Source organism: Colletotrichum navitas, assembly GCF_030913465.1.
Source record: "Colletotrichum navitas strain CBS 125086 chromosome Unknown LY79scaffold_34, whole genome shotgun sequence".
Taxonomy (NCBI): domain Eukaryota; kingdom Fungi; phylum Ascomycota; class Sordariomycetes; order Glomerellales; family Glomerellaceae; genus Colletotrichum; species Colletotrichum navitas.
In genome coordinates, this window is record NW_026850580.1 from 350,832 (window position 1) to 374,287 (window position 23,456).

General features: G+C 53.9%; 10 protein-coding genes across 10 annotated transcripts; 5 read left to right on the forward strand and 5 right to left on the reverse strand.

Annotated features, from left to right (window-relative positions):
• Positions 1-597: 597 nt before the first annotated feature.
• Positions 598-1,263, reverse strand: LY79DRAFT_555891 (uncharacterized protein). Its single transcript, XM_060557964.1, has 2 exons — positions 1,236-1,263; positions 598-992 (listed from the first exon to the last, which is right to left on the reverse strand). Exon 2 carries the CDS (start codon positions 907-909, stop codon positions 682-684), a length of 228 nt encoding a protein of 75 aa, XP_060413615.1. The 5' UTR covers positions 910-992; positions 1,236-1,263; the 3' UTR covers positions 598-681.
• Positions 1,264-2,056: 793 nt separating this feature from the next.
• On the forward strand, positions 2,057-2,933 carry LY79DRAFT_516617 (WW-domain ligand protein; the record flags this gene model as incomplete). Its single annotated transcript, XM_060554837.1, has 2 exons — positions 2,057-2,338; positions 2,403-2,933. 2 exons carry the CDS (start codon positions 2,057-2,059, stop codon positions 2,931-2,933), a joined length of 813 nt encoding a protein of 270 aa, XP_060413616.1.
• A 317-nt stretch (positions 2,934-3,250) lies between these two features.
• LY79DRAFT_555894 (ubiquinol-cytochrome C reductase hinge protein-domain-containing protein) lies at positions 3,251-4,841 on the forward strand. Its single transcript, XM_060557965.1, has 4 exons — positions 3,251-3,674; positions 3,837-3,963; positions 4,149-4,265; positions 4,362-4,841. The coding sequence occupies exons 1-4, from the start codon at positions 3,585-3,587 to the stop codon at positions 4,424-4,426; spliced, it is 399 nt and encodes a 132-aa protein (XP_060413617.1). The 5' UTR covers positions 3,251-3,584; the 3' UTR covers positions 4,427-4,841.
• Positions 4,842-6,455: 1,614 nt separating this feature from the next.
• On the forward strand, positions 6,456-8,405 carry LY79DRAFT_516734 (major facilitator superfamily transporter; the record flags this gene model as incomplete). Its single annotated transcript, XM_060554853.1, has 2 exons — positions 6,456-6,854; positions 7,188-8,405. The coding sequence occupies 2 exons, from the start codon at positions 6,456-6,458 to the stop codon at positions 8,403-8,405; spliced, it is 1,617 nt and encodes a 538-aa protein (XP_060413618.1).
• Positions 8,406-8,660: 255 nt separating this feature from the next.
• Positions 8,661-10,285, reverse strand: LY79DRAFT_516747 (uncharacterized protein; the record flags this gene model as incomplete). Its single annotated transcript, XM_060554856.1, has 2 exons — positions 8,661-10,107; positions 10,215-10,285. 2 exons carry the CDS (start codon positions 10,283-10,285, stop codon positions 8,661-8,663), a joined length of 1,518 nt encoding a protein of 505 aa, XP_060413619.1.
• A 1,147-nt stretch (positions 10,286-11,432) lies between these two features.
• LY79DRAFT_516715 (FAD binding domain-containing protein) lies at positions 11,433-13,318 on the reverse strand (the record flags this gene model as incomplete). Its single annotated transcript, XM_060554850.1, has 3 exons — positions 11,433-11,718; positions 11,799-12,078; positions 12,124-13,318. The coding sequence occupies 3 exons, from the start codon at positions 13,316-13,318 to the stop codon at positions 11,433-11,435; spliced, it is 1,761 nt and encodes a 586-aa protein (XP_060413620.1).
• Positions 13,319-14,608: 1,290 nt separating this feature from the next.
• LY79DRAFT_516656 (UbiA prenyltransferase family-domain-containing protein) lies at positions 14,609-15,610 on the reverse strand (the record flags this gene model as incomplete). Its single annotated transcript, XM_060554840.1, has 1 exon — positions 14,609-15,610. The coding sequence occupies one exon, from the start codon at positions 15,608-15,610 to the stop codon at positions 14,609-14,611; it is 1,002 nt and encodes a 333-aa protein (XP_060413621.1).
• A 105-nt stretch (positions 15,611-15,715) lies between these two features.
• On the forward strand, positions 15,716-16,260 carry LY79DRAFT_555908 (uncharacterized protein). The gene has a single exon (XM_060557966.1). The coding sequence runs from the start codon at positions 15,973-15,975 to the stop codon at positions 16,138-16,140; it is 168 nt and encodes a 55-aa protein (XP_060413622.1). The 5' UTR covers positions 15,716-15,972; the 3' UTR covers positions 16,141-16,260.
• Positions 16,261-16,921: 661 nt separating this feature from the next.
• Positions 16,922-19,050, reverse strand: LY79DRAFT_555910 (uncharacterized protein). The gene is made up of 4 exons (XM_060557967.1): positions 18,504-19,050; positions 18,340-18,444; positions 17,910-18,283; positions 16,922-17,855 (listed from the first exon to the last, which is right to left on the reverse strand). Exons 1-4 carry the CDS (start codon positions 18,654-18,656, stop codon positions 17,393-17,395), a joined length of 1,095 nt encoding a protein of 364 aa, XP_060413623.1. The 5' UTR covers positions 18,657-19,050; the 3' UTR covers positions 16,922-17,392.
• On the forward strand, positions 18,918-22,326 carry LY79DRAFT_580287 (uncharacterized protein; the record flags this gene model as incomplete). The annotated part of the gene is made up of 11 exons (XM_060560091.1): positions 18,918-19,060; positions 19,784-19,787; positions 19,899-19,926; positions 20,217-20,230; positions 20,631-20,699; positions 21,059-21,081; position 21,361; positions 21,667-21,677; positions 22,177-22,189; positions 22,238-22,241; positions 22,316-22,326. 11 exons carry the CDS (start codon positions 18,918-18,920, stop codon positions 22,324-22,326), a joined length of 321 nt encoding a protein of 106 aa, XP_060413624.1.
• Positions 22,327-23,456: the final 1,130 nt, after the last annotated feature.

Sequence of the window (23,456 nt, forward strand, 5' to 3'; positions counted from 1 at the left end):
CCGAGGTCCCTGGTCTACTCTACACCTTGACAGTCTGCTCTGGCGCTCTGGTCTGCGCTGCCTTCCTTGCCTGTCACCTGTCAATCTGGACCCGAGCCCGGCGGTCCGTCCCTCTTGGAGAGATCTCCAAAGTCATGACTGTTACATGTGCACTATCCATGCAGTCGAGCAGCAAGCAGCGGCAGGCCACAGTACCGAGGACACCCGGCGCGCGACTGAGGTAGGTACGGTTACAATGACCGTTTGCCCTTCCTTCTCTTTGGCCATGGACATGGCTCCCTAGGAAGAGGTAGGGGGCATCTTGGACACCTTTTCAACGTCTGTGCCGCCTGGCAGGTAAACCTCGGATGGATCAGATCAAGTACAGTTCACGGGCGTCGTTGATTGGGCCAACTGCAGGACGACGTCGCCTCAAGGTCCGCAACCTCTCAAATTTGCATTGAACCGACTGGGACCCAGGCCTGCTGCTACTGCGTGATCCTATGCGCCTGCTCCTGCGGCGCACAGAGTCCCCCTCCCCGTGGCTGCAGTGGTCGCATACAGCCGACCAGCCAACCCTGGCCAGGCGCTGACCTCATTCGTCCATAGTCGACGTCTGGGCTGCAGCAGTTTTGACCAGCAGGGCCCATGCCGCTGGCACCTCATCCACACCTGCGAAGCCTGCCTAGTGGGATTGGACAATCATGACAACGGGCAGCAAGACGGAGCGATTCGCACAGTTGCTCCAGACCGAACCCTTCGTTCTTCAGGCGGAAGCAAGCAGCAAGGAGGCAGAAGCAAGGAGTAGCAGATACGGTACTGGCGACAGCCAGCCCATCCGTCCGTGTTGATCCCGCGCGTACAGCATAAGCAAACACCGAAACAACGCGCAGCCCAGACAGACAAGAGGTACCGAGCCATCGGATCCATCACCCGCTCACCAGGATTCGTTGGTAAGTAGGCAGGCAGACAAGCAAGCAAGCACAAGGCTCGCTCCCCAAGCTACATGAGAGGTACTTGGTCCATTTCGCCTTTTCATACCTACCTACCTACCTACCTACCTACCTAGGTATACCTAGACCTTATCCGCATCTCGCACACCCATCTCACCTCAGGTTAACGAGAGAGTATCCTCCTCCTCCTGTCCCGTCCTATCACACCGATGCTTGTCTCGTTACAGAACCCCTCCCCCACCTCTATAGCCTACCTACGCTTCCGAACTTCCCCAGCCACCGTCTGCTTGCTAATACGAGTAGCTGCCGCAACCTAACCCGTCCTCTCCATTTGTTTGGGCCCGACGACTTTTCTGCCTCCTCTCGCTCTCTCTGTCTGTCGTTGCCGCCTGGTCCGCTCCTCTTTCGCCCACGACTTTTACTGCCGCGCCTTGCCTCGACTAAGCACAAGGTACCTTAAACCTAACCTTGCCTGCCCGCCTACCTTGACCCTACTTTGTCATCACAACATTCCATGCCTACCACCTAACCTTGCCTTGCCTTACTTCATCCGCCCAGTTTACCTTGCTTGACCAGACCTGACCTCCCACCCCTCCGGCGCCTCTCTCCTCTTGCCCGTCTCGACTTGTATCGGACAGCAGCCACCCTCACCACTACCACCACTACCACTACTACCACCAGCACCACCCACCGACGCCGACGCCTGCTCCGCCTCTGCCCAGAACGCGACGCCCTTTTCCCTCAAAGTACCTCCTCCCCTGTGCCTGTGTCCATTGCCAGGGGATCCACCCCACCACAAGTATCCAGATCTCCGAAGCTTCTCTGCAAGCCCTGCCGCTACCGACCACGCCCACTCCCACGCAACCCTCAACTCGCTGAGACGAACTAGGAAGCTCTGCGCCGCAGCGGCTCGGCGTTCAAAATGTCAATAAAGTACGTCCTTCTGTGTCCAGTCCCCTTCTATGCTCTCTCTCTCTGCCTGTGCTTCCCCCTTCATCTTCCCGTCATCCCACGCCGCTCGAGCCCCATCACCACCGGAGCCATCCCGGTCAGAGTCCGTGGTACCCCGCTATCAACCTTGACCTGATCTTTTGTTGGTTCCCACCCCACACTTCCCGTCCATCATGACGGACCAATATCTGCAAGAGCAGCATGCCCTCACTATTGCCCGCACCGTCCAGAGAGAACGCCAACTTGCCCAGGCCCGCCTAGATTCTGACCATGGAGATAGTTGGGTCATGATCACCCAGACGGGTGAAATCAATCCTTTACCTCACGAGCACATCAGACACAGATCCAACGCCAAGGTCAGCCTGGAGCTGTCGGTTCCCAAGTCACTACAGCAAGGAAGGACGCCGTTCACGCGCAAGAGCGACAACGGCACCGCATACATCACAACACAACGAGTAAGTGATATGTGTTTGCCTCAAGACGCGGTGCCTGAGCTCCCAATTGACATGCCTCACACAGGTCATATACGTCCCCGCAAAACCAACCCCCGAGTTCAAGTCGTTCCATGCGCCCATCCTGAACTGTGCCGACTCGTATGTGGGCTCGCCCTTCTTCGGCGCCTGGTTTTGGTCCGCCACTGTCGTGCCGGTTGCTGGAGGTGGCGTACCTGCCGACATACCAAGAGTCGAGGTGAAGCTAAGCTTCAAGGAAGGCGGTCACAGCGAATTCAGACAGCGGTTTGAAGAGTTGAAGGAACGACTGGAGCACGTCAGGCGTCTACAGCAGGAGACTGGACAGACGGTCAACATCCCGGACGAGCCGCTGCCGGCATACGAGGCGACTGAAGGCGCAGGCGCTCCGAGCGGTGTTGTTTCGCAGTCGTCGCCATCGCAGCAGCCGCAGGAGGAGCCACTGGCCCGCCAGTCGGCTAGCTCTGGGAATCAAAACCAACGCCCGAACGAACCTCCACCAGATTATGAGGAGGCGCAAGCTCAGACACTGAGCATGCGGCTCGAAGACCACGTCCGCGAGGAGTCTGGTAGAACATAGAGGTTGGTTGTTCGTCACGGCTCATGAATTGCGTGGTTTTTTTCCCCCTCTTTGCATCGATACCTTGCATTCTTCTTTATTCTTTTCGCTCCTTACACATGTACTTTTTATGGCATCTAAATCGGCGGCTGGCGGGTTTGCGTTTCTTGATGAACTTTGCAATGTAGAAATGACGGGGCATATCTTGACAATGACTTGGGAATGTACGTCCGGGAAACCAGAAACAGGGCACAATCTAAGCACGTACGTACACGTATGCCGGCTCGCATGGCAACATGCTGATCAATCGCCACTTACCACGATGGCCGAGTACGGCGCGCTGAGGCTGTACGGCAAACATGCGAGTAAGCATGTATGCTTGTAAATTTATTTTCTCTCTCTCTCTCTCTCTCTCTCTCCTGTGTTGGGAGTAGGTAATTAGTAGGTATGCGCTGGGCCGGCCGGCAAATTCTTGGTGGCTCGGGTCACGTTCAATGACGCTTAGTCACCCAGCCTTTCCACCGCGGCCAATCAAAAACGACCAATTGGGAATAACTTAGCATCCGGCCCAGACACCCAGTTTTCGTCTTCAATCCGCCGAAAGCTCCCGACTTCCTCCATCACCATTCACGCCATCACGTCAAGCCATTGAGAGCACACACCTCTGCCACAATGGGTTTCTGGGATACCATCACGGACCTCGCTGAGGCCGCCATGCCGTGGGCCACCGTCGAGGCCGAGGCTCCTGCCGCCGAGGAGAAGGTGAGCTGCGCAAATTGTTGCCCGATAGCCTGAGGCCGGGCGAGACACGTCGACACCGCTCACCGCGACGTCCGACGGGCTCTCACGCGGCCTCGGTGCATCTCGCGACACTTTTCTTTCGACGCCCACAGAGGCTGAACCAGTCCGCTGACGACATTACAGGAGGAGGAAACCCCCGCCGAGGAGGAGTCCAAGGAGGAGCCCGAGGCCGAGGAGGAGGAAGAGGAGGAGGAAGAGGAAGAGGAGGACGAGGAGGAGACCGTTGACCCCAAGGAGCAGCTCGAGAAAGGTCCGTCGTCCCGATACTTGGATGCATACGCGATGTCGAGTGCTGGTGGCGGTCGATGACACGCACATTGTCCAATTTGGCACATGGTCCGACCCTGCGTTGGCTCAATGGCCCCCGCCAGTCAGATTCGACATGGCGATAAGCAGATACCACGCCAGAACAGAACACTGACAGACGAAACACAGAGTGCGAGGAGTCCAAGGCCTGCGCATCGGTCAAGCACCACTACGACGAGTGCGTCGAGCGTGTCACCGCGGCCGCCGATAGCGAGGAAGGCGCCAAGGAGGACTGTGTCGAGGAGTGTAAGTAACCCGAACCTGCCGGATATATGCGATGCGAGGCCCACGGGCGTGGATTCGGTCCCGTCGAGGGAGGAACGCTGACGTTGCTGCATACAGTCTTCCACCTCGCCCACTGCGCCACCCAGTGCGCTGCCCCCAAGCTCTGGGCCAAGCTTAAGTAAACTGATCCACCCGACTCACGAAAAGACGGCGTCGACGGATGCCAAGACCATCGCATCAGCATTAGCGCAGGTTGTTTTCTAGAAGGTGGCCGCGAAAGACGAGATGCTGAGACGAGACGACGACGACGTCTAGTACCGGTCCCTTGGGACCAACCCTGTACCTCAAGGTGCCCATCAAGCCGGGTCGCTCAGCAGTGGGCGCTGTCGGGCTTGTGGCGCCGATATTTGTCCTTTGTACCATAGGCATCGCCCGCAATAGATTCCTCCATGATTTATCCAGCTGTCGGCCTTGTCACGACCGTCATCTCGCAGCCTCGGCATGTTCGGTCTGGAACTCGGATATCCCCCTGTTACGAAGCCAGACTGGAGAGATCATTGACATGTTCCGATCTGGAAATCCATCAGCGTTTGGCGGTTGGTCCGCATCAAGACATGCCCCCCACCCCCCCCCCCCCCCAAAACACACAGGTTTGAGGATATCTCCCAACTCCAGAGTCCTTTGGATCAAATGGTAGTGTCTAGCAACGCTGCATAGTGAGATTGATTGAGACCGAAGATATCTTACAGCTTTACCCTGCGAGAGGGTAAGTCAAAGGAGTAAGTGCCGCGAAGAGAAGAAAGAAAAGAAAAGACAAAGGGATAAGAGCACGCGGTCTCGACGCAGGTTAATCTGGCCGTCGACGGCATACGCGACGGAAACTTGACTCGAGGCAATGGTGTCGGCGATATTCTTCAGCCCAACTCCCAGTTGTCAGTGCTGGATGCAGGCATTTCACGATGGGGTGGTGTTGCAGAGCTTTCGAAGTCTTCTTGCTCTCTCCTCCCTCGAGTCTTGGCAAATAGACCTCTGACGACTGCAGCCAGCGGTACAAAGTTGGTGATGCTGGGTGTAATTGGCGAGAGTTCGGATGGCTGACCGGGCCAGGAGAGGTGGCCCAATGCGATGAATCGGCCGAGAGGCAGGCCAATGGGAGATGGGTCACATCCATCCCCCGCCTCCCCTCCTCGCCGTCCGGTCCTGTTCTGGACAATCGCTTGGTTTCCGGCCAACGGGCGTTCTTTCCCCCTGGCTGCACCGTCTTTGTGGCTGGCTTTTGGCGCGCTATCTGCCTGGTGCTCCCCGGCCACGGCCACGGCCACGGCCACGGCCACGGGAAGCCAATATCATATCGCTGCAGGTGCAAGCAAGCATGCAGACACGGCACAAAACCCAATGCGAGACCATTTGGGATGGGTTTGCTGGGTACACAAAAAAGACTGCAAGCTTCTCATGCAGCGGCTCGATTCAGCGGCAACAGGCAAGCATGGTCGGCCCTCGTAGATGCGCAGAATCAAACCGGCGCCGCGGACACCGTGGCCCGTGCCTCCATTTCCACGTCGACAGAGCATACTGATTGTTACTAGTAAGGAGCACTCACTGATTAATTCCAGGCGTCGTCGAAAAATAGGAATTGAGGGCACGCGGGTGGGAGAGTTTGGCACCATGTGACCTCCCCCACACCCGGCCTCCGGGCGCAAGTGATACGGGGACTGAACCGACGTGCGCGACAGGGGGAGGGATATGGTGCAGTGGGTAAAATGTCAGAGTCGACGGACGGGTTCTATCCCACATTCAGTATCAGTTGGCTGCTATCGCTACCACCATAGGTTCGACTTGATATCCCCCCTCCACCCCTGTGCCCATTCATTCCCTTTTTATCCAAGTCGGCCTCCCGTCTTGCCCTCGGTATCTCTCTCTTCTTCAGCCTGATTTCCCCTCCTTGTGGCCATCCTCGACCGTTGGTGTCCTGGCCTCGTGCCTCTCCATAGCCGGGAACGCAGTGTTTTTTTGTTTTGTTTTTTGCTACGTTGTGGGCAGCACTCGAGACAAGAAAGAAGGAAGGAAAGACTCTGAGAAGGAACCAGAATAGCGCCAAGACACGCTTAGGCCAATCCGCCGCATCCACTACCCTAATCGACTGTTCCCCTTCCGTCTCGTCTCAGAAGGTGGGTGCGCGGCCTAGTGTATCGGCACCTAGTGTCTTTTACAATGCGCTTCTCCCGCCTCCCGAAACGCCAGGCGCAAGTTTCGGCTGAAAACAACAACACCACCGACGCCCTCTCCATCGAAGCTCACGAAGTCGACGCGAAGGACAAGGATAGCGGCGACACTGAAAAGAAGGCCCCGAACCCCGCCTCGCTGCCCGATAGCGACATGCCGAACCCCGCCCCGCCCGGCCCCGGCTTTGGCAAGCTGGGGGACGTGGACTACGACCTTCGCGATGTCGACTCGTCCGCGTCGCGCGGCGACGGTGGTGCTGCCGCCGCCGCCCCTGATTACGACGGCAGCGTCATCGAGGGGACGACGACGGTCGAGTACCGCACGTATAAGCGCCGTTGGTTCGGCCTGGCGCAGCTGACCCTGCTCAACATCATCGTGTCCTGGGATGTAAGTAAAGCATTTTTAATAAAATCAAATAAACCCCCCGGCCGTCGAATGCATGCACGTCCCGAACCCTCGTTTGCTCTACTTTCGATTTACTCCCCCCGGATATGACGTCTTCTTGTTTGTCCATCTTGCAGACTCGGCGTTGTGGTCCGGGTACCTGCGGCCCGCACTCCTTCCTGCAAGCCATGATCCTGCGGTCGCGAATCTAGCTGGCGAATGACGGGAGACGATTCCATGGCAAAATAACTGCTGCATACCTATCAGCCGGTGGAAACAAAACCTCAAATGAGAAAAAAAAGAAGCTGACATAAGACCCTCTCTTTTCCTCCCCAGTGGCTCACCTTCGCCCCGGTCGCCTCCATCGCCGCGGACTACTACGACGTCTCCGAGTCGGCCATCAACTGGCTCTCGACCGCCTTTCTCTTCTCCTTCGTCGCCGTCTTCCCCGTCACGATCCGCATCCTCCACCTGGGGCCCAAGCCCGCCTTCATGACGGCCGGTGCCCTGATCCTCGTAGGCAACTGGGTTCGGTACGGCGGGTCGCACGCCCGGGGCGGCGGCAGCTACGGCGTTGTCATGTTCGGCCAGATCCTCACCGGCCTCGCCCAGCCCTTTGTGCTGGCCGCCCCGACGAGGTACTCGGACCTGTGGTTCACCGACCGCGGCCGCGTCGCCGCCACGGCCCTGACCTCCCTCGCGAACCCGCTCGGCGCCGCCCTCGGCCAGCTCATCGTGCCCTTCTGGGTCACGTCCCCGGGCGACATGTCCTCCGGCGTGCTCTGGGTCGCCGTCATCTCCACCGTCGCCGCCCTCCCGGCCTTCTTCATCCCCGCCCGCCCCCCGACCCCCGTCGCCCCCTCGTCCCAGACCGCCAAGCTAGGCATCCGCGAGTCCGTCGCCGCCGTCGGCCGCTCCCTCGAGCTGTGGCTCGTCATGATCCCCTACGCCGTCTACGTCGGCCTCTTCAACTCCATCTCGTCGCTGCTCAACCAGATGATGGGACCTTACGGCTTCTCCGACGAGGACGCCGGCATCGCCGGCGCCCTGCTCATCGTCGTCGGCCTCGTCTTCTCGGCCATCACATCGCCCATCCTCGACCGCACCAAAAAGTTCCTGCCGGCCGTCAAGGTCGCCGTCCCCATCATCGGGCTGTGCTACCTCGCCTTCGTCTGGATGCCCGAGACCCGCACCGTCGCGGGCCCTTACGTCGTGCTCGCTGTCCTCGGCGCCTCCTCCTTCGCCCTCGTCCCCGTCGCCCTCGAGCTGCTCATCGAGCTGAGCCACCCCGTCAGCCCCGAGGTCACGAGCACCATCGCCTGGGCTGGCGGCCAGGCCCTCGGCGCCGTCTTCATCATCATCTCGGACGCGCTGCAGGCCGATGCCGCCGCTGACCCGCCCAGGAACATGAAGAACGCCCTCATCTTCCAGGCCGTCATCGCCATGGTCACCGTCCCGCTACCGCTTTGTCTCGGCCTGTTCGGCCGGGCCGACAAGGTCAGCCTGAGGCGCGTCAGGTCCGACACCCGAAGAGCCCAGCAGGAGAACCCGTAAAGGGCCCGTAAAGGGGGGGGGTGGGAAGGTCTTTCGCCGGTAACGTGTGTACGAAGTGATGAGAGCTAGCAAAAGGACGGCTGGGGGTTATTCATGAGTGAATGGGATGTGATTAAGCATTATGTTAAGTAAACGTTTTTTGGATACCCTTTGTATATTTCGCCAGTTGAGGGGGGAAAAAAACAAGCCAAAAAAAGAAAGCACAAGACCCAGCGCCTCCCCCGTCCCCTTTCATGTTCACGTGGCCCTTCCGTTTCAACCCGATTTGCCGTTGCCGTTGCCGTGACTGTCGACGCCGTGTCTGCGAATGTCAAGAAACTCCTCCCACTCTCGCCGCAGCTTCTCCATCTCGGCCCAGACGCTGGCGCCGAGCTCCTCGAACTCGGCTAGCTGCTCGCTGCTCAGGTCCTTGGCGTTGGGGTTCCGGCCGACGACCTTGCGCAGCACGCCGGTGGCCGGGTCCCGGGACAGGGAGTCGCGGTCCTCGACGGCGCCCTCCCACCCCCAGCCCTCGACCTCGGTCTTCTTGACGTCCTGGCGGCCCGAGAGGGAGGCGGCGGAGCCCCACTTGATCTTCTTGGCGTCGAGCTCCGTCAGGGTCTCGTCGTCCTGCAGCGCGATCCAGACGGGCGCCACGGCGCCGTTGTATCCCGTGACGGGGTGCCACGGCGAGCCCAGCCAGCGGGCGAGGTAGAGGACGAACTTGTAAGCCCAGAAGAGGATGAAGGGGAAGGGGACGGGGAACAGGTTGGAGGCGACTACGCCCGGGTGCGTGAGGTAAAAGGAAGGACGAACTGGTAGGGCCCGCGCGGTTTCGGGGTCCTCGGGGGTGAAGTAGGAGGCCGAGATGTTCTGGGTGGCGGGCAGGTGGGAGGTCAGGGCGAGGACGTCGGTGAGGCGCTTGGAGGACTCGTAGGGCGCCTCGGTCTCGACGCCCTGGAAGTCGTCGAGGCGGAAGTGGCGGGCCTGGGGCTCGATACTGCTCGTCCAGACGACACGGCCGGGGGCGGTGCGGTCGTCGGCGGCCCTGGAGAGCAGGGGGAGGAGCTCGTGGGCGAGGACGTAGTGGCCGAAGACGTTGGCGCAAAAGACCTCGCCGAGGACGGGGGAGGAGGGCTTGGTAACGTAAGCGGAGGCTAGGGAGAGGGGGTAATCGGGGGAGTCTGCGGGTACCAGGTCGGAGCGGACGGGGCGCTGGTTGAGGACGGCGCCGGGGCGGGCGAGCTTGAAGGAGGGCCAGGTGAGGAGGGTGAGGATGCCCTTTGTGAAGAGGTCGGTGAAGAGGCCGGACCAGTCGAGGCCGGTCCAGCCGCCGAAGCCGGCGTTGAAGATGACGGTGTCGAGGCGGGGGATGCTGTAGCGCGGGGCGGCGGGGCTCGTGTCGGTCGGGTCGGCGACGGCGCCGGCGACGAGGTTCGCGGCGCAGGCGTAGACGGAGGTGAGGTCGCAGAGGTCGAGCTGAGTGGAGAGCAGGTGGACGCGGTCGAAGGTGTCCTGGGGGTCGTAGCAGGAGGAGCCGGCGCGGGAGCGGAGGGCCGGGGAGGAGGTGGCGGTACGGCGGAGGTGGTCGCGGAGGGAGGAGACGGTCTCGCGGGACTTGCGGACGGAGCGGGTCGTGGGGATGAGGATCAGGTGGGCGGTCAGGGGCCGGGTAGCGAGGAAGTCGTCGATGAGGCGTTCGCAGATGCCGAGGCCGACTCCGCTGGGCGGGGCGGGAGGGAGTCAGTGGGAGGGTTATAAGAGAAGCGCGAGAGGCTCGCCAGGGGAGGAGAAAGGGGAGGGGAGGGGAGAGGTGGACGGAGGGCTTACCTGTTTGCGCCGGTGACGAGCACGAAGAGCTGCTCGCGGGGTGAGACCTTGTCCCAGGGCGCTGCGATCATTGTGCGTCTGTCTGTCTGTCTGTCTGTCTGTCTGTCTGTCTGTCTCTCTCTCTCTCTCTCTCTCTCTCTCTCCTTCTGTGTGTCAACTGAAAAAGGGAGTGTATCTCGAAGAGGGTCGCGGCTTCATAGGCGGGGTGGATTTAGTGAATTATTGAATGAATGAGTGAATGAATGAATGAATGACGAGGAAGCGAAAGGAGGGGGATGTTTGGCGGTGAGTCTCGTGTCTTGTCCAAAATTCGGACGGGAAAGCTTAATAGGTCGCTGCCTCTTTGGGCCAACCGCGTCTGTCTCATGCGGGTCCGCAGGGACCTCGACGCGCCTAATTGCTGACATAGTTTAGGACCGTGAAAATGCAGTGTACAACCACGGTGTCTGCTGCATCCCGAGAGTCCGAGCCGGGGACGCAAATACCTACGTGTTCGTCCTACTGTGCAGTCAGATGCCGACCATGATAGCCGTTCGGAGAAGCTTTGGTGAGCGTGGGCGGCAGGCAGTACATGGTAGTTAGCAGTCGTTCCGACGCCGCGGTGGGAAGAGACGGGGGACACATTGTAGCTACGGTTAGACGGGGAACCCTGGGCTGATGTTTACTGCCGAGACAAACGCCTGGTCTGTTTTATAGTCGTAGTGAACATGCTTAAATGCAATTGTGCTTGCGGTCTGGGAACACAACGGACTCGATATTCGAGCCGAGGAATCCAAGTATATCAAGACAATCAATCCCATGGATAATTACCTATGTAGACAAACTAGCCAAATCCGCATTTCGCTTGCCCGATTCGCCTCGCCTACTATACCGGATTCGGCCGGCTCTCGCGCGCTTCAGGCTCGTTCGACGTCGAACCGACCCAAACCAAACCAAACCAACCCGATCACGGACCTCACTCTGCTTCTGTCACACTCCGAGTCGTTCTTGCTCGATTCATCACAGACCCCGTGTCTGATTGGCCGGCGAGCCGCCCCGTCCATTCGATCGCTTAGGGACGTTCCGCACTCTCAACTTCAACTCAACAACACGGCATCGCAACTCGAGACCGAGACGCTTGACAAAGAGGCCATTGTTATTATTATTATTATTATTGGTCTACCAACTGACTACACGTCCCCGCCGTATCTTCATTGTCTACCTCTCCTCTTTTCTCCCTTACGCGACCTTGCAGAGACGGCCGTCGCTCCGCACCTCCCAGTCGTCGCTGCCCACGCCTGTGAGCGCGTAGAAGGTGCTGGAGGGGTCGTACTTCTGCTTAATCGTCTTAAGCTTGGCGTAGTTGCCGCCGTAGAAGACGTCCTTGTAGTCGACCTCGTTGCGGTCCGCCTCGTTGAGGTACGATCCGCCGCCAGGCGTCAGCGCCTTGAGCTTAGGGAGCATCACGTCCGTGACCGTGTTCTGGCCGACCTCGAGCGTCGAAAATTCGGCGCGGTCGTAGGTGCTGAGTTTTTCACATCTCGTCAGCTTGGGTCCGTTCCGTCCGACGGCACGAGAACACGGATTGAGGAGGGGGAGACTCACGTTCCGATGACGGCGGAGAAGAGAGCCGAGCGCCACGCCGGGTTCACCGCGTTGGGGACCGCGTCGTCGGGCCGGGCAACGTTGATGGTGAGGCCCGAGATGACGCCTCCGTCGTCGGTGATGGACTGCAGCGTCTCCGTAAGACTAGTGAGCGAGGCGTCGTCGGCGACGAGGGTGCGGGGCAGAAGACGGCCGCCAATGTTGTACTCGGTGACGGCGGGCTCCGGGTTCATGGCGTTGTAGCTGTCCAGGAAGGTATCGTACTGCTCAATGTGGTAATCTGGACTTTTGTCAGTCGAGGGCTGTCGTCACACACGGGCTCAACAACAGCTTCGGTTCGCGCTTCGTCTTGACTTACCGTACTGAATGCAGGCCTCGTCGAGCGCGTCGAGGAACGGCTGGAGCAGAGTCTGGAGCTCATCCTTGGTCTTGTTGGGCAGAGTCGTCGGCTGCATAAAGAATGCGCCGCCGGCCAACAGCCAGATGCTGACAGCTCCGGCGTCGACGACGTCGGGCAGTGTCTTCAGGTATGTCTTGACGGCGCCGTAGAAGACGTCGTCCGAGATGCCGCTGTTGGTGAACGTCAAGTTGGCAGAGGACGTGATGGTGTCGGGGTACGCCTTGATGGTTACGGACAGCGCGGCCGCGTACACGCCACCGCCGCCGCCGGACATGGCCCAGTAGAGGTCCGAGGAGTCGGTAGGGGTCGCGACGATTCTCTGGCCCGTGGACGTAATGACCTCCCACTCGAGCACCTGGTCGGCCGAGAGGCCGTACTTGGAAACGAGGGGTCCGTGGCCGCCGCCCTGGGTGTAGCCTCCCGCAATACCGACGGTCGGGCTGTTGCCTCCAACAACGACGAGGCCTTTGGCGTGCGCGGCGCTCTGGGCCTCGCCCGCCTGGACACCGGCGCCGAGCTTGAGAGCCTTGCCGGTGTAGGACGCGGACTTGTAGTCCAGGACCTCCATGTCCTTGAGGTGATGCGTCCAGAGCGCCAGAGCGCCGGCCCCGGTGGACTTGCCGAGGTAGTCGTGGCCGGTGTTGCGGATGACGAGGCGGATGTTGTTGTCCTGGGCGAACTTGATTGTCTTGACATAGTCGTCGGCGCCTGTGGCATTGACGGCGTACTGGACGTAGGTGCCGATGACGCAGCGAGCGGAGCGGGCGACGAAGGGGTCGCAGCTCTGGTTGGCGAAGAAGGCCGCCATCACCGAGGACGACGTCTTGATGTGCGTCTCCGCCTGGCTCCAGACGTTCTGGAGAGCCGTGCACTCGGCCTCGTTGTAGGCGCCGAACGAGCTGTCGTGGCAGGGGGCGCCGATGGGGACCGTCGCGATGAGGCGCCCGCCGATGGTCTGGTTGAAGGCATCCCAGTTCGCCGCCGTCGGCCAGCAGGCATCTCCGGGGTAGCAGCGGCAGGCTGCGTCACTTTGGCGAGCGAAGTGGCCCAAAGGATCGCCGATAGAAGCGGCCGAGACAGCCGCAGGGGCGAGCGCAAGGAGGTTGAGGAACGACACCATCTTGAACGAAAGGGAGACCGTTACGATCGCTTGCGGAGGGCAAAGGGATCGTGGAGGGGGATGGAGCGATGGGAAGGACCGAGGTGAGGTGAAGGTTCACACTCCGACGTGGTATCGGACTACCTGGGCCATACATATAGGAGACAGTTCACGAACATCATCAACGCTAATCGAGCCGGATGACCCGACGACGGCTCGAACGACACCCATGCCAAGACCAGACGACCCATCGGTTAACGACTACCTTGCGTCCCACACGTGTTCGTGAGAGGGGAAAAAAAAAAAATCAATAAACACTTTGGACTATTGGAAATATTACGTCTGGGTTTTCACTTTCCTGACTCTTCAACCCTGCTAGGCCGTAGGGACACTGGAAGTAATGGGACCGGTTGCCGTGGTTGACTCGCGGTCGAGTGATTAACTCGACAACATTGATATTGGAGAGAGGGGGGGCGCGGTCGACCCCCATGGCAACTGACTTCGCCTTCTCTCAGATTCGAGGCCTCCTCGTTGGAAGCTTGGAAGACACGGCATCTCTAATAACCTGTTATAGGTAGGTAGTATCGCGGCACCATACTAATGGGATGGTCCCTGGTAGGAATGCCGCCTTCATCTGCCAAGATGATAACAGGATACTGCCACACTAAGGTATAATCTCGGAGAGTATCCGTATAAGGGGCGACCAAACTCGCATTTGCCAAGGGGCAAGGGCAGTCGGATGCAGCCATAACCGGAGAGGGGCTGCCAGTCAACGTCAACGGTTCATCCAACATGGCACGGTTCCGTGGAACCCGAGCGGTGGTACCACAAGAGAGAGGGGGTTTACCCCAGGCCATGGCCCGGGGTCGAACGGACGACACTATGGAGGAAAGCCGGCATCATCACCGTTCACGGACGCTGCCAAGGAGAGGGGAGACGGGTGTCGTAAGTCAATCGATCCTCCCGCTGGCAAGGTTTATATTCTGGGTCTGTACGAGTCAACAACACGCATGTGCATTGTGCATTTCGAGCGGTTTGATTTGTCCGCCTGAGAACCCCAATTTATTCTCGCAAATAACCCTCCTGCTTGCGACGACCCCTGTCGATTCCATGCCACGTACCAACCTTCCTCGGCCTCCACGCTTCGTTCCCCGAGCCAGCTACTTATCTAGCTCATGACTCGCACAGCTCCACAGATCCTTGATCAGCCCTGATCAACCCTGACCTGCCAACTCTGAACGAAACGACGAATACGTTGAGAGTTCACAGAACAGGTCCTTCATGCCGTTTGCGACCTCGCCTGCGCGCCCGTTACGTCCGCCACGGCAACGATACGAAACCGTTACCGACTAGCGGCAGGGAGTACAGACAGATGGTCCACAGGCACCAAAGCTTCCAAGCTCGCGAGTCCGTTTTTGGTGTCCTTGTCCGGAGGACCCCAACGACCACCAGCGCCCCGGACAGCGTGGGGAGCAGCACTGCCCACGAGCGGATACGCCAGACATATACGCACACGCAGGACCAGAGTGGGACAAGCACCGAGAGAGACAGGCGCGAGGCCTTGTCGCCGAAGAATAGGGGGACGGTGGCGCGGCCGCGGCCGCTGTCGCCCGCCTGATCCTTGAGGTCCTGGACCTGCATCGTCGTCAGGATCACGGCGCTGATGATGAAGGCCCACGCGTAACCCTCATCTGTGATGGCCGCCTCGTTGTCCCCGCTTATGGCGATCTTGAGCGAGGCCGTGTTGAAAAGGCCGTAAGCCACGGAGATGATGGGGTCCCGCAGGAGCTCGTCGCCCCCGCGGAGATCGTTATACAGCCACGTGAGGATGAGGATGAAGACGCCCTCCTTCCAGACGTCCAGGGCGTGGTTCATGGCGAGTGCAGCGGGGACGGCGACCAGCATGGCCTTGCGTGTCTGCTCGGGCGTGACTTTGCCCGCGGGGATTGGACGCCAAGGCTTGTTCGCGTAGTCTTCGGCCACAGACTCGGGGCCGCGCTGGTTGGCCAGGTCGAAGATGAGGACGCTGTACCAGTTGAAGGCGACGATCAGAGGAAGGCGTTGCAGGACCGAGAGGGCCGTTGCGTGGCCCGAGGTCAGCGGCAGCCCCGTGAGCCCACCCAGGAGGCCAAAGGCCGTGTTGGGCACGACAAATGTGAAGAAGTTGCTCTCGGTGAAGTCCCAGATCAGGCGAGGGACGCGGAGGAGGGCCGACAGGTTGGACGAAGACCTGCAGCTCGAGTCCACGTCGTCCTCAAACGAGGACTGTTTGAGTATGAGGGGAGAGCGCTCCCCGGCGGCTGTGCTCTGCATGATGGGCCGTCCAAAGAGGTGAAGAAATCTGGGGAATGATGCAACAATTTCGGTTAACGGTTTTCTAGGCAGGAGAATCACTCCTCTGCCACATATTTCTTTTTCTCTCTCTCTCTCTCTCTCTCCCTCTGTCTCTCTCGAAGGGGCGCTCAAGGTCCTTAGATAAAGGTCTGCCGAGGGTTATATGGCCCCCCAAGGGGACTTGAGCCGAACCCATACACCCTCCGCTTCGGCCAGCGATCGCTAGGACATGCCCAAACGGCCGGATGCCTCCATCGCCAGATGTCTAATTGTTAGGCGGTACATGCCGAAAGTCGCAGTCTCGTCGAACGTAACCTCTCCGAGGTGCTCGCATAGGAGTCATGCATGCTGTGACTTGTACTGCGGGCAAGCCACAAATGCAATGTGCAGCAACCCCTGGACGATCACACGCCGGGCTCCATACGACTTCCCTTTGTTTGCGATGTTCTGGGCTAGCGCTCTATCAATATGCCTCTCACAGCGATCCAAGGTGCAAGGAACCCCCCTGAGAAGCGTTCTTGGGGGTGCGAGCTTCCAAGACAAGTGCGACTACTATTCAGACAGGACGAATACAACAAGTCGTGGAATGCAACGCAAGAGTCCACGATCACACTCGTGGCCCTTGCGATGGAACGGATAAGGAACGCGACAAGGGAAACTCGCCCATGACCTGCGAGCGCAGTGATCAGGAAGGGAATGCTACGTACAACGGGGGCCAGGTCGAAGCAAGGAAATAGTATAACGCGACGGCGACTCAGTTTCCGGTCCGGGACTGCTACGCCTACCGGTTTTACGGATATCGAGATATGGAGCATCCTGAACAGATGACGGTGATATATTGGTACTTGGCTGTGGAGACCGGGCTGCCGGGATCATCCTTCTCGCGGCCCTCTCCTTGGGCACGGGGTGGCGAGCACCTTTGTGATTGCCGCATCGTACATCCTCTCATGCAAGCGTCCGCGTAACCTCCCATACACACTATTGGTTTTACTGTCGCAGTACGATTTAGATGTGACCATAGCTCCTCCTGCCGAGCCTTGGATCCCCGGTGGAACGGGGTTGCCACGTTCGCTTGGACTGTCTGCCCCATTGCCTACCCACTCGTTTTCATGACTTTGCCGGGGGGAGAGAGAGAGAGAGAGAGAGAGAGACATGACTGATTATCCGAGGCACAGCCAAAGGGTGGACCCAGCCGCGGTATTGCGTCTCTCTCCCCAACTCCATAGCCAGAACTTTTCACCTGGGATTCCCGTGTCTCCTCTCTTTCTCGAGAGAGAGAGAGAGAGAGTCAGAACGGAGGCGAAGGGGGGGATGAGTAATTTCGGATAAACGAGCCAACATCAAACCTCCTCCCTTTCTTCGACGATGGGCCCCATATCGGCCTAGGTCTCTCCTGGCAGAGGGCTGAAGCCTGTCTGGAATTGATTGCGTGAGGGGTCGGCTTGTGGCTCCCGGAAGTTTGTTTGTGGTATACGACGGTAGTAGCTGCAGATCCCGAGAACTTCTGGGCCACAAATCACTTTAGAGAGGGAGAGGGAGAGAAGATTGAACACTCAACAGACAGACTTTGATTGCCGAGTTGAGAAACTTCAAAAATAACATAAAAAACACTAGACAAAATATACCAAGAGAGAAGAGAACCGTCAAGAAGAGCCCACTATGGGTATACAAAGGTACGACAAAAGAAAACATTCAAGAAGCAACGTGACCCTTAAACGCCGTAAACGATAACCCTGGCTGTGACCACCGCACGCACTAGGCTTAAAACCGTGATCCTTCGCGCGGGAATGTCTCCGATGCAATGTTCTGATGCACATAGATGCCCGGCTGGCTGTTACGGGGTGGCGCGTATTCCGGGGAGAACTGGCACCGGGTCGTGACGGCGCCGTTCTTTGCCAGCTCGGCGCGCTCGAGGTCATCGATGGAGGCGGTGTCGCCGAGCTTCCCGTAGACCCGACGGGACGCGCGAGTGCTGTGGCTGCTGCTGGTGATGTCCTTCAGCTGCACCGATCCCTTGTTGCTCGAGGGGTTTGTCAGCTTTGAGACGGCGGGCTTGACGTATGTCTTGAAAAGGGGACCCAAGGTGGGCAGGCAGGCGATGACGATGCCGATCCACAGCTCCAGGAGGCTGACGAGGCCAATGTCGTGGAGGTTGTAGACGAAGTCGGGGTCCCCGATGGTGGTGATGGTGTTAACGAGACGCCAGATCATGATGGCGATGGTTCTGTCCGTGTCAGTCGGGCTCTAGGGACGGAAAAGGGACGGGCGGGCGACTTACGCAAGGCCCATGCCGAACATGGCGCTGACAGCAATCTTATTCTTCAGGGGCATCTGGAGGCCCCAGAGCATCGGCATAGGGAGGGCGGTCATGGCGATGTCGAGGACGATGTTGATGCACACCGAGACGATCTGGTCGATGGTGATGTCGCGGCAGTGGCCGCCCGGGACGGGGTTCCATTGCTGGGACACGGGCACGCATCTGCTCATGAACAGGATGAGGAAGGCAACGCCGTAGGCACCCGTGACGCCCATGAGAATACGCGACCAGCGCTTGAACTGGGCCGTGCAGAAGAGCCTCGTGTAGAGCCACAAGATGGCCATCTTGATGAAGACGGTTCCCAGCAGCCAGGTCACGCCACTGGCGAGGATGAGCTGGGCGAGCAGCGGTTAGAAGATGGTTGAGGAAGAGGAACTTGGGAAAGTCTTACCTTGAACTGCACGGCATATTCACTCAGATTCAACTCGCTTGTGTGTTTACCTAGGCCGTTGTAGATGGCCCAAATGGCTACGCCTTCCAACGCCACCAAGTTGGCCTGTCGTGAGTTAGACCAGCCGACGACAAGCAAGGAGAGGGGTGGGGCTGGTGACTTACAAACGCAAACATGATCATCGCATCGTCCCAATAGAAGGATCTCCTCATCAACCTCGCGGACCACGCCCGCAGGCCCAGCACGACGGCATCGACGGTGGTGAAGATGATGATAACAATCAGGAGGCCGATGCCCCTCTCGCCGGCGCCAGGCATGTTGAAGGATTCTTTCTATTTTTATTTTTGGATCGCGGAAGGATTCAGACCCAAGAATACGGACGGCAATATGCTTGGTTCGGAAGGAGAGAACAAGACCAGACGGTCAGATATGAGACCGATAACTCGCATTAGTGGCACGGACTGATGCGCGGGATGCCGTCGACTCTTATGGAGGGGGAGCGGGATCGATCCTCGACGGCGTCAAAAAGCCGCCGTGTGAAGGCCATCTAGATCACACGCACACACGCACGCCCAACAATGGAGACGAAACATGGTACGCCGCGTCTGTCACTCACATCAAGCAGCACTCAAAACCAAGTATGGGTGAAAGGTACGGACGATAAGGTGCCGGCGGATGTCACCCTACTCTCCCTCATTCCCAGCCTCGGCGTTATGCCCAGGTAGGTATGTAATATGCGACAGGACGCACGCGTACACACATACACACATACATACATGCGTACACATACACTGAGCCTGTCTGTCCATGGCGGCGAACCGGGTTCGGCCGGGTACATTCGGCCATGGTCACGTTGGCCGGAGCATACATGCCAACTTGCGTACCATCAAGCCGTCAATAGTTTTTCTTTTCTCCCTCACCCTGCTATCTCCAACGGATGAAAAGAGCAGGGTGAATACCTAGGTACGACGTGATAAGTAAGAGCTTTCTGCACTCGCATGACATTGCATTCTGCCACCCCACCACACTCCCCTGTCAGGTGCATAGATATCTACCATGGTAGGTTAGTTGAGCGACCACGCCCTTACAGAGCCTTACTACATACGAAGCTGGAGCAAGATCCGGAAACAAGAGGGGCAACCGGTTCGCGAGGGGAGTATCGTCTCGCCCATGGGGGCCAACCATCCGTGTGGTGTTGCTGCACCTGTGGACCGTAGGGATAGGAAACCGGCAATTCTCTACATGATCCTGCCCTGCCCAGATGTGATCGGAACATGCACGCCTGTGGATCCATACCTCCTAGATAGATCCTTGTTGCTTGTTCCAGACGCGGACCGTCTGCCCCTGCTCTTCCACTTACAAGTTGCAGGGATCGTGAGGCCCACCCAGTTTATTGACTTTGAGTCTTTTGCAAATCGAGGTAGTACTATTGCAATGCATCTAGTTTAGTAAGAGTTTACATAGTAGCCGGTGTACTAGTGTATATACTAAGGTATGTCTGTACACTGCTGCGGTTCCAGAGTGGAGTATCTGCAAGTTGATATGATTCGCCATTATAGTACACATCGTACGTTGCTACACAATCAGGTAGCATGTACGTCGGGTAGTTGTGGCCGACTCTCATCCATAAATCCGTTCATACAGATATCATACACATATATCCATACCCATATATCCATACACATATATCCATACATACATAACCCACACATCCACAACAACCAGGATGGGGTTTCTATCAAGGCACCGCAGCACTGATGTGGGTAGCGGTTAACAGGCAGACACATTGCGGGTCTGCCCACGGGCCCCCGAAGTACCGCACTGCAACTAATATTAATTATATTAAAATAATAGATATATTCAGATATTCTGATTAGTTAATCCAGTTAATGTAGGTCTACTACATCCTCTGCGTTTTTTTAGGGTTAACTAGACCACCTACCTATATATAATAACAGCAAGTTAATAACCTATTACTACTAACTTATTACTGCTAACCTATTACTACTAACCTATTATTAACTATATTATTTATTACTAATTAACCTTTTACCTTATTATTATTGTTTTTTTTATATTACTATAGTATTAGATATCCCTCTGTTAACTACTAGTAAGGCTAATATAATTAACGCGTTAGATAATAAAATTATAACCCTCTAAGTGCCCTTGCTGCCTAACTATAAGGATAATATAGTTAACTTTAACCTAGAGGACTTTTAGAAGGAGCTTAATAGTAAAAATATTCCTTTTACTAGCTTACTTACCTATTTAACTATTTACTTTATTAGGACTTACCTTATATATCCCTAAGACTTAGGCTAGCTTTATTATTATACTTAATAACCTTACTGCCTACTGTAAGTAATACTTTTACCTTACTAAGCCTATAGAAGTAGGCGCTACTAAATTTAAATAAATATAAGCTTTTATTAGTAATTTCTTTAATTTAACTAAAGCTTAAGGCTATACCTCTAGTAGTACTACTACTACCTACTATTACTGCCTACTTTAGTTAACTAAAGCTAATAAGCCTTAAGGCAGTAAGGCTATAATAACCTATAACTACACTATATAGGTAGGCACTAGTTACCTTATATACACTAAAGTTATTAAGTAATAAATAAGTAACTTTACTATAATAGTAGTTATTTTATAAGTTAGCCTAGGCCTTTATAACTACTTACTTAAATACTTTAATTAAATCTACTTACTATAGGGTATTAAAGACTTTACTACTAAGTAAGTTACTTTTAGTTATTTACCTACTAAAGTCTACTATATACTCTAAGGCTACTTTAGCTATTATAAGGCTATTAAGTAGGTATTAGTAACTATAGGTAGCTATTAGCTTTTTTACTAGGCTATATATAATATAGGCTACTACTAGCTAGCTACCTACTTTAACCTTTACTTTATTAGCTATAACTATTTATAGTACTTATAAGTTACTAAAGCTAAAGCTTATTACTACACTTATAACCTTTAATTTTAGTATTATATAGTCTAATATACTAATAGGGTAAGTAAAAAGCTTATATAGGCCTCTAAGGCTAGCCTTATATTATTATAGTAATATAGCCTTTTTACTATAATAAATACTACTTACTAGACTAACTAGCTTAGCTAGCTACTTTATATAGTTATAGTTAAAGATACTATAGGTAGTTAAATACTAGTTAGCTACTTTTTTACTAAAAAAGGTAATACTAATATTGTTACTACTTACTTATATATATTAAAGGGCTAGGCTAACTAGTAGTTATATTACTTTTTTACTAATAATTTAGCTATTAAATAATACACTATATATAATACTTTTTATAGCCTTATAGATAGTAAGATAGAGGTATTACACTTCCTCTACTATATCTACTATAAAAGAACTTTCTACTGTTGTCTTATAAAACACCTAACTAGCCTATACTATATAATTTCTATATTAAAATATTACTATATAAGGCTAAGTTATTATAAATCTATTACTACTATAATAAAAAGTTTAATATATAAGGAAGCTACCTATATTAAAAATAACTAGCTACTAACACTTAACCTCTAGGCTAACTATGCCTATAACTATTTACTACTACTACTCTAGGCTAAAATAACTAACTTACTTAAAGGCCTTTATAGTGTTATTAAGTGTAGCTACTATTATATACTCTAGTAATTTAGCCTCTAAGGGGCTATTAAGTATATTAACTATATTAATAGTAGATACTTTACTACTACTAAGCTATACCTTATAAACTTTTATAGTAGAGTCCTCTATAAATAATAGGTCTTACTTTATCTTTTTTATTTACCTATACCTATATAAAAGTTAATTACTAGTAAACTTTATAAGGTAAAAGTAGCTACTACTAATAGTTTAGATTTATATTATAATATATAGGTAGGTAATAATAGGCTAGTATATAACTATAGCTTTTATAAGTAGTAGGTTTTACTTTACTAATATATTCTTTAATAGGCTATAACTAAAGATAACGTTATAGGTGCCTACTAGTAGTAATAGATATAGGGCTAAGGTAAGGCTAAGTATAAGATATATAAGGCTTATAAAGTATACTGTATACTATATATAGCTAACTATAAGGGTATTAGAATAGGGCAGGATTTTAGGTTTTTCTTTAAGTAGTTTTTATAAGTGTTTTTCTAGCTAGCAGAGCCTTAATTATCTTAATTAGGACATTAAATATAGATTAAGACTAATAAGATAAATAGAATATAGAATTTAACACCTATAAGTTAACCTCTACCTTTAACCCTAACTTTATTATTATAGTAATATAACTAATCCTAGATATTCTTTTAATCTTATACGCCTAATTAGGCCTTTTTAGCCTAATTAAGTGCTCTACCTACCTTATAACTATATAACTAAATAACAAGACCTTTTATATATAGTTCTATACTACTTAGTAATAATAGTATTACTAACTAAGTTTAACTGCTAACTAGAGATAGATATTTAATTAATAAACTATAGCCTTAATTAGACTAAGGTCTATTAATTAATGTTATTATCTTCTTAGATAGGGGTTAGTAAGTTACCTTTGTGTTTATAGGCGCTTAAGGTGCACTAGTAATAAGACCTTTAGGCAAAGTTATTTAAATTAGTTATATATATACTAGCTATCCTACTGCCTTATATATTAATATCCTACTTAGTTTTAATAGTGCCTTATAGTAGAATTAAACTACTAATCTTCTTATTACTAATGTAGTAGTAACCTTTTCTTATAATAAAATAATAACTAAATAATAAGAACTAATATAAGAATAACAAGAACTAACTAGACTAGAAAGAAAGAATAGAACTAACCTAATTAAATATATAGGTATATATTTAACCCTAAAAAAGACCTAACTAAATAAAAGACAAAGAAAGTAAAAATTAGTACTATCTACTAGTAGTATAAAAGATAAGACTAAGAATCTTATACGCTAGCCTTCTTTTCTCTTTAATTAAGGAAAGCTACTTACTATTATAGAAGATAGTAAAGAATAAAGATAGTAAGAACTAGACTTAAATATAGAAACGCTAAGGATAATAACTATATTACTAGGAACCTACCTTCTTAGACTAAGGTGTAATACCTTAATAACCT

Excerpts from the sequence above, each read along its gene's own strand:
- LY79DRAFT_555891 (XM_060557964.1), bottom strand. The coding sequence starts at position 909 with ATGGATCCGATGGCTCGGTACCTCTTGTCTGTCTGGGCTGCGCGTTGT.
- LY79DRAFT_555894 (XM_060557965.1), top strand. The coding sequence starts at position 3,585 with ATGGGTTTCTGGGATACCATCACGGACCTCGCTGAGGCCGCCATGCCG. Across the intron at positions 3,964-4,148 it reads CAAGGAGCAGCTCGAGAAAG|AGTGCGAGGAGTCCAAGGCC; the intron begins GTCCGTCGTCCC and ends GACGAAACACAG. Across the intron at positions 4,266-4,361 it reads GGAGGACTGTGTCGAGGAGT|TCTTCCACCTCGCCCACTGC; the intron begins GTAAGTAACCCG and ends TGCTGCATACAG.
- LY79DRAFT_555908 (XM_060557966.1), top strand. The coding sequence starts at position 15,973 with ATGCATGCTGTGACTTGTACTGCGGGCAAGCCACAAATGCAATGTGCA.
- LY79DRAFT_555910 (XM_060557967.1), bottom strand. The coding sequence starts at position 18,656 with ATGCCTGGCGCCGGCGAGAGGGGCATCGGCCTCCTGATTGTTATCATC. Across the intron at positions 18,445-18,503 it reads CGATGATCATGTTTGCGTTT|GCCAACTTGGTGGCGTTGGA; the intron begins GTAAGTCACCAG and ends AACTCACGACAG. Across the intron at positions 18,284-18,339 it reads AATATGCCGTGCAGTTCAAG|CTCATCCTCGCCAGTGGCGT; the intron begins GTAAGACTTTCC and ends CTGCTCGCCCAG.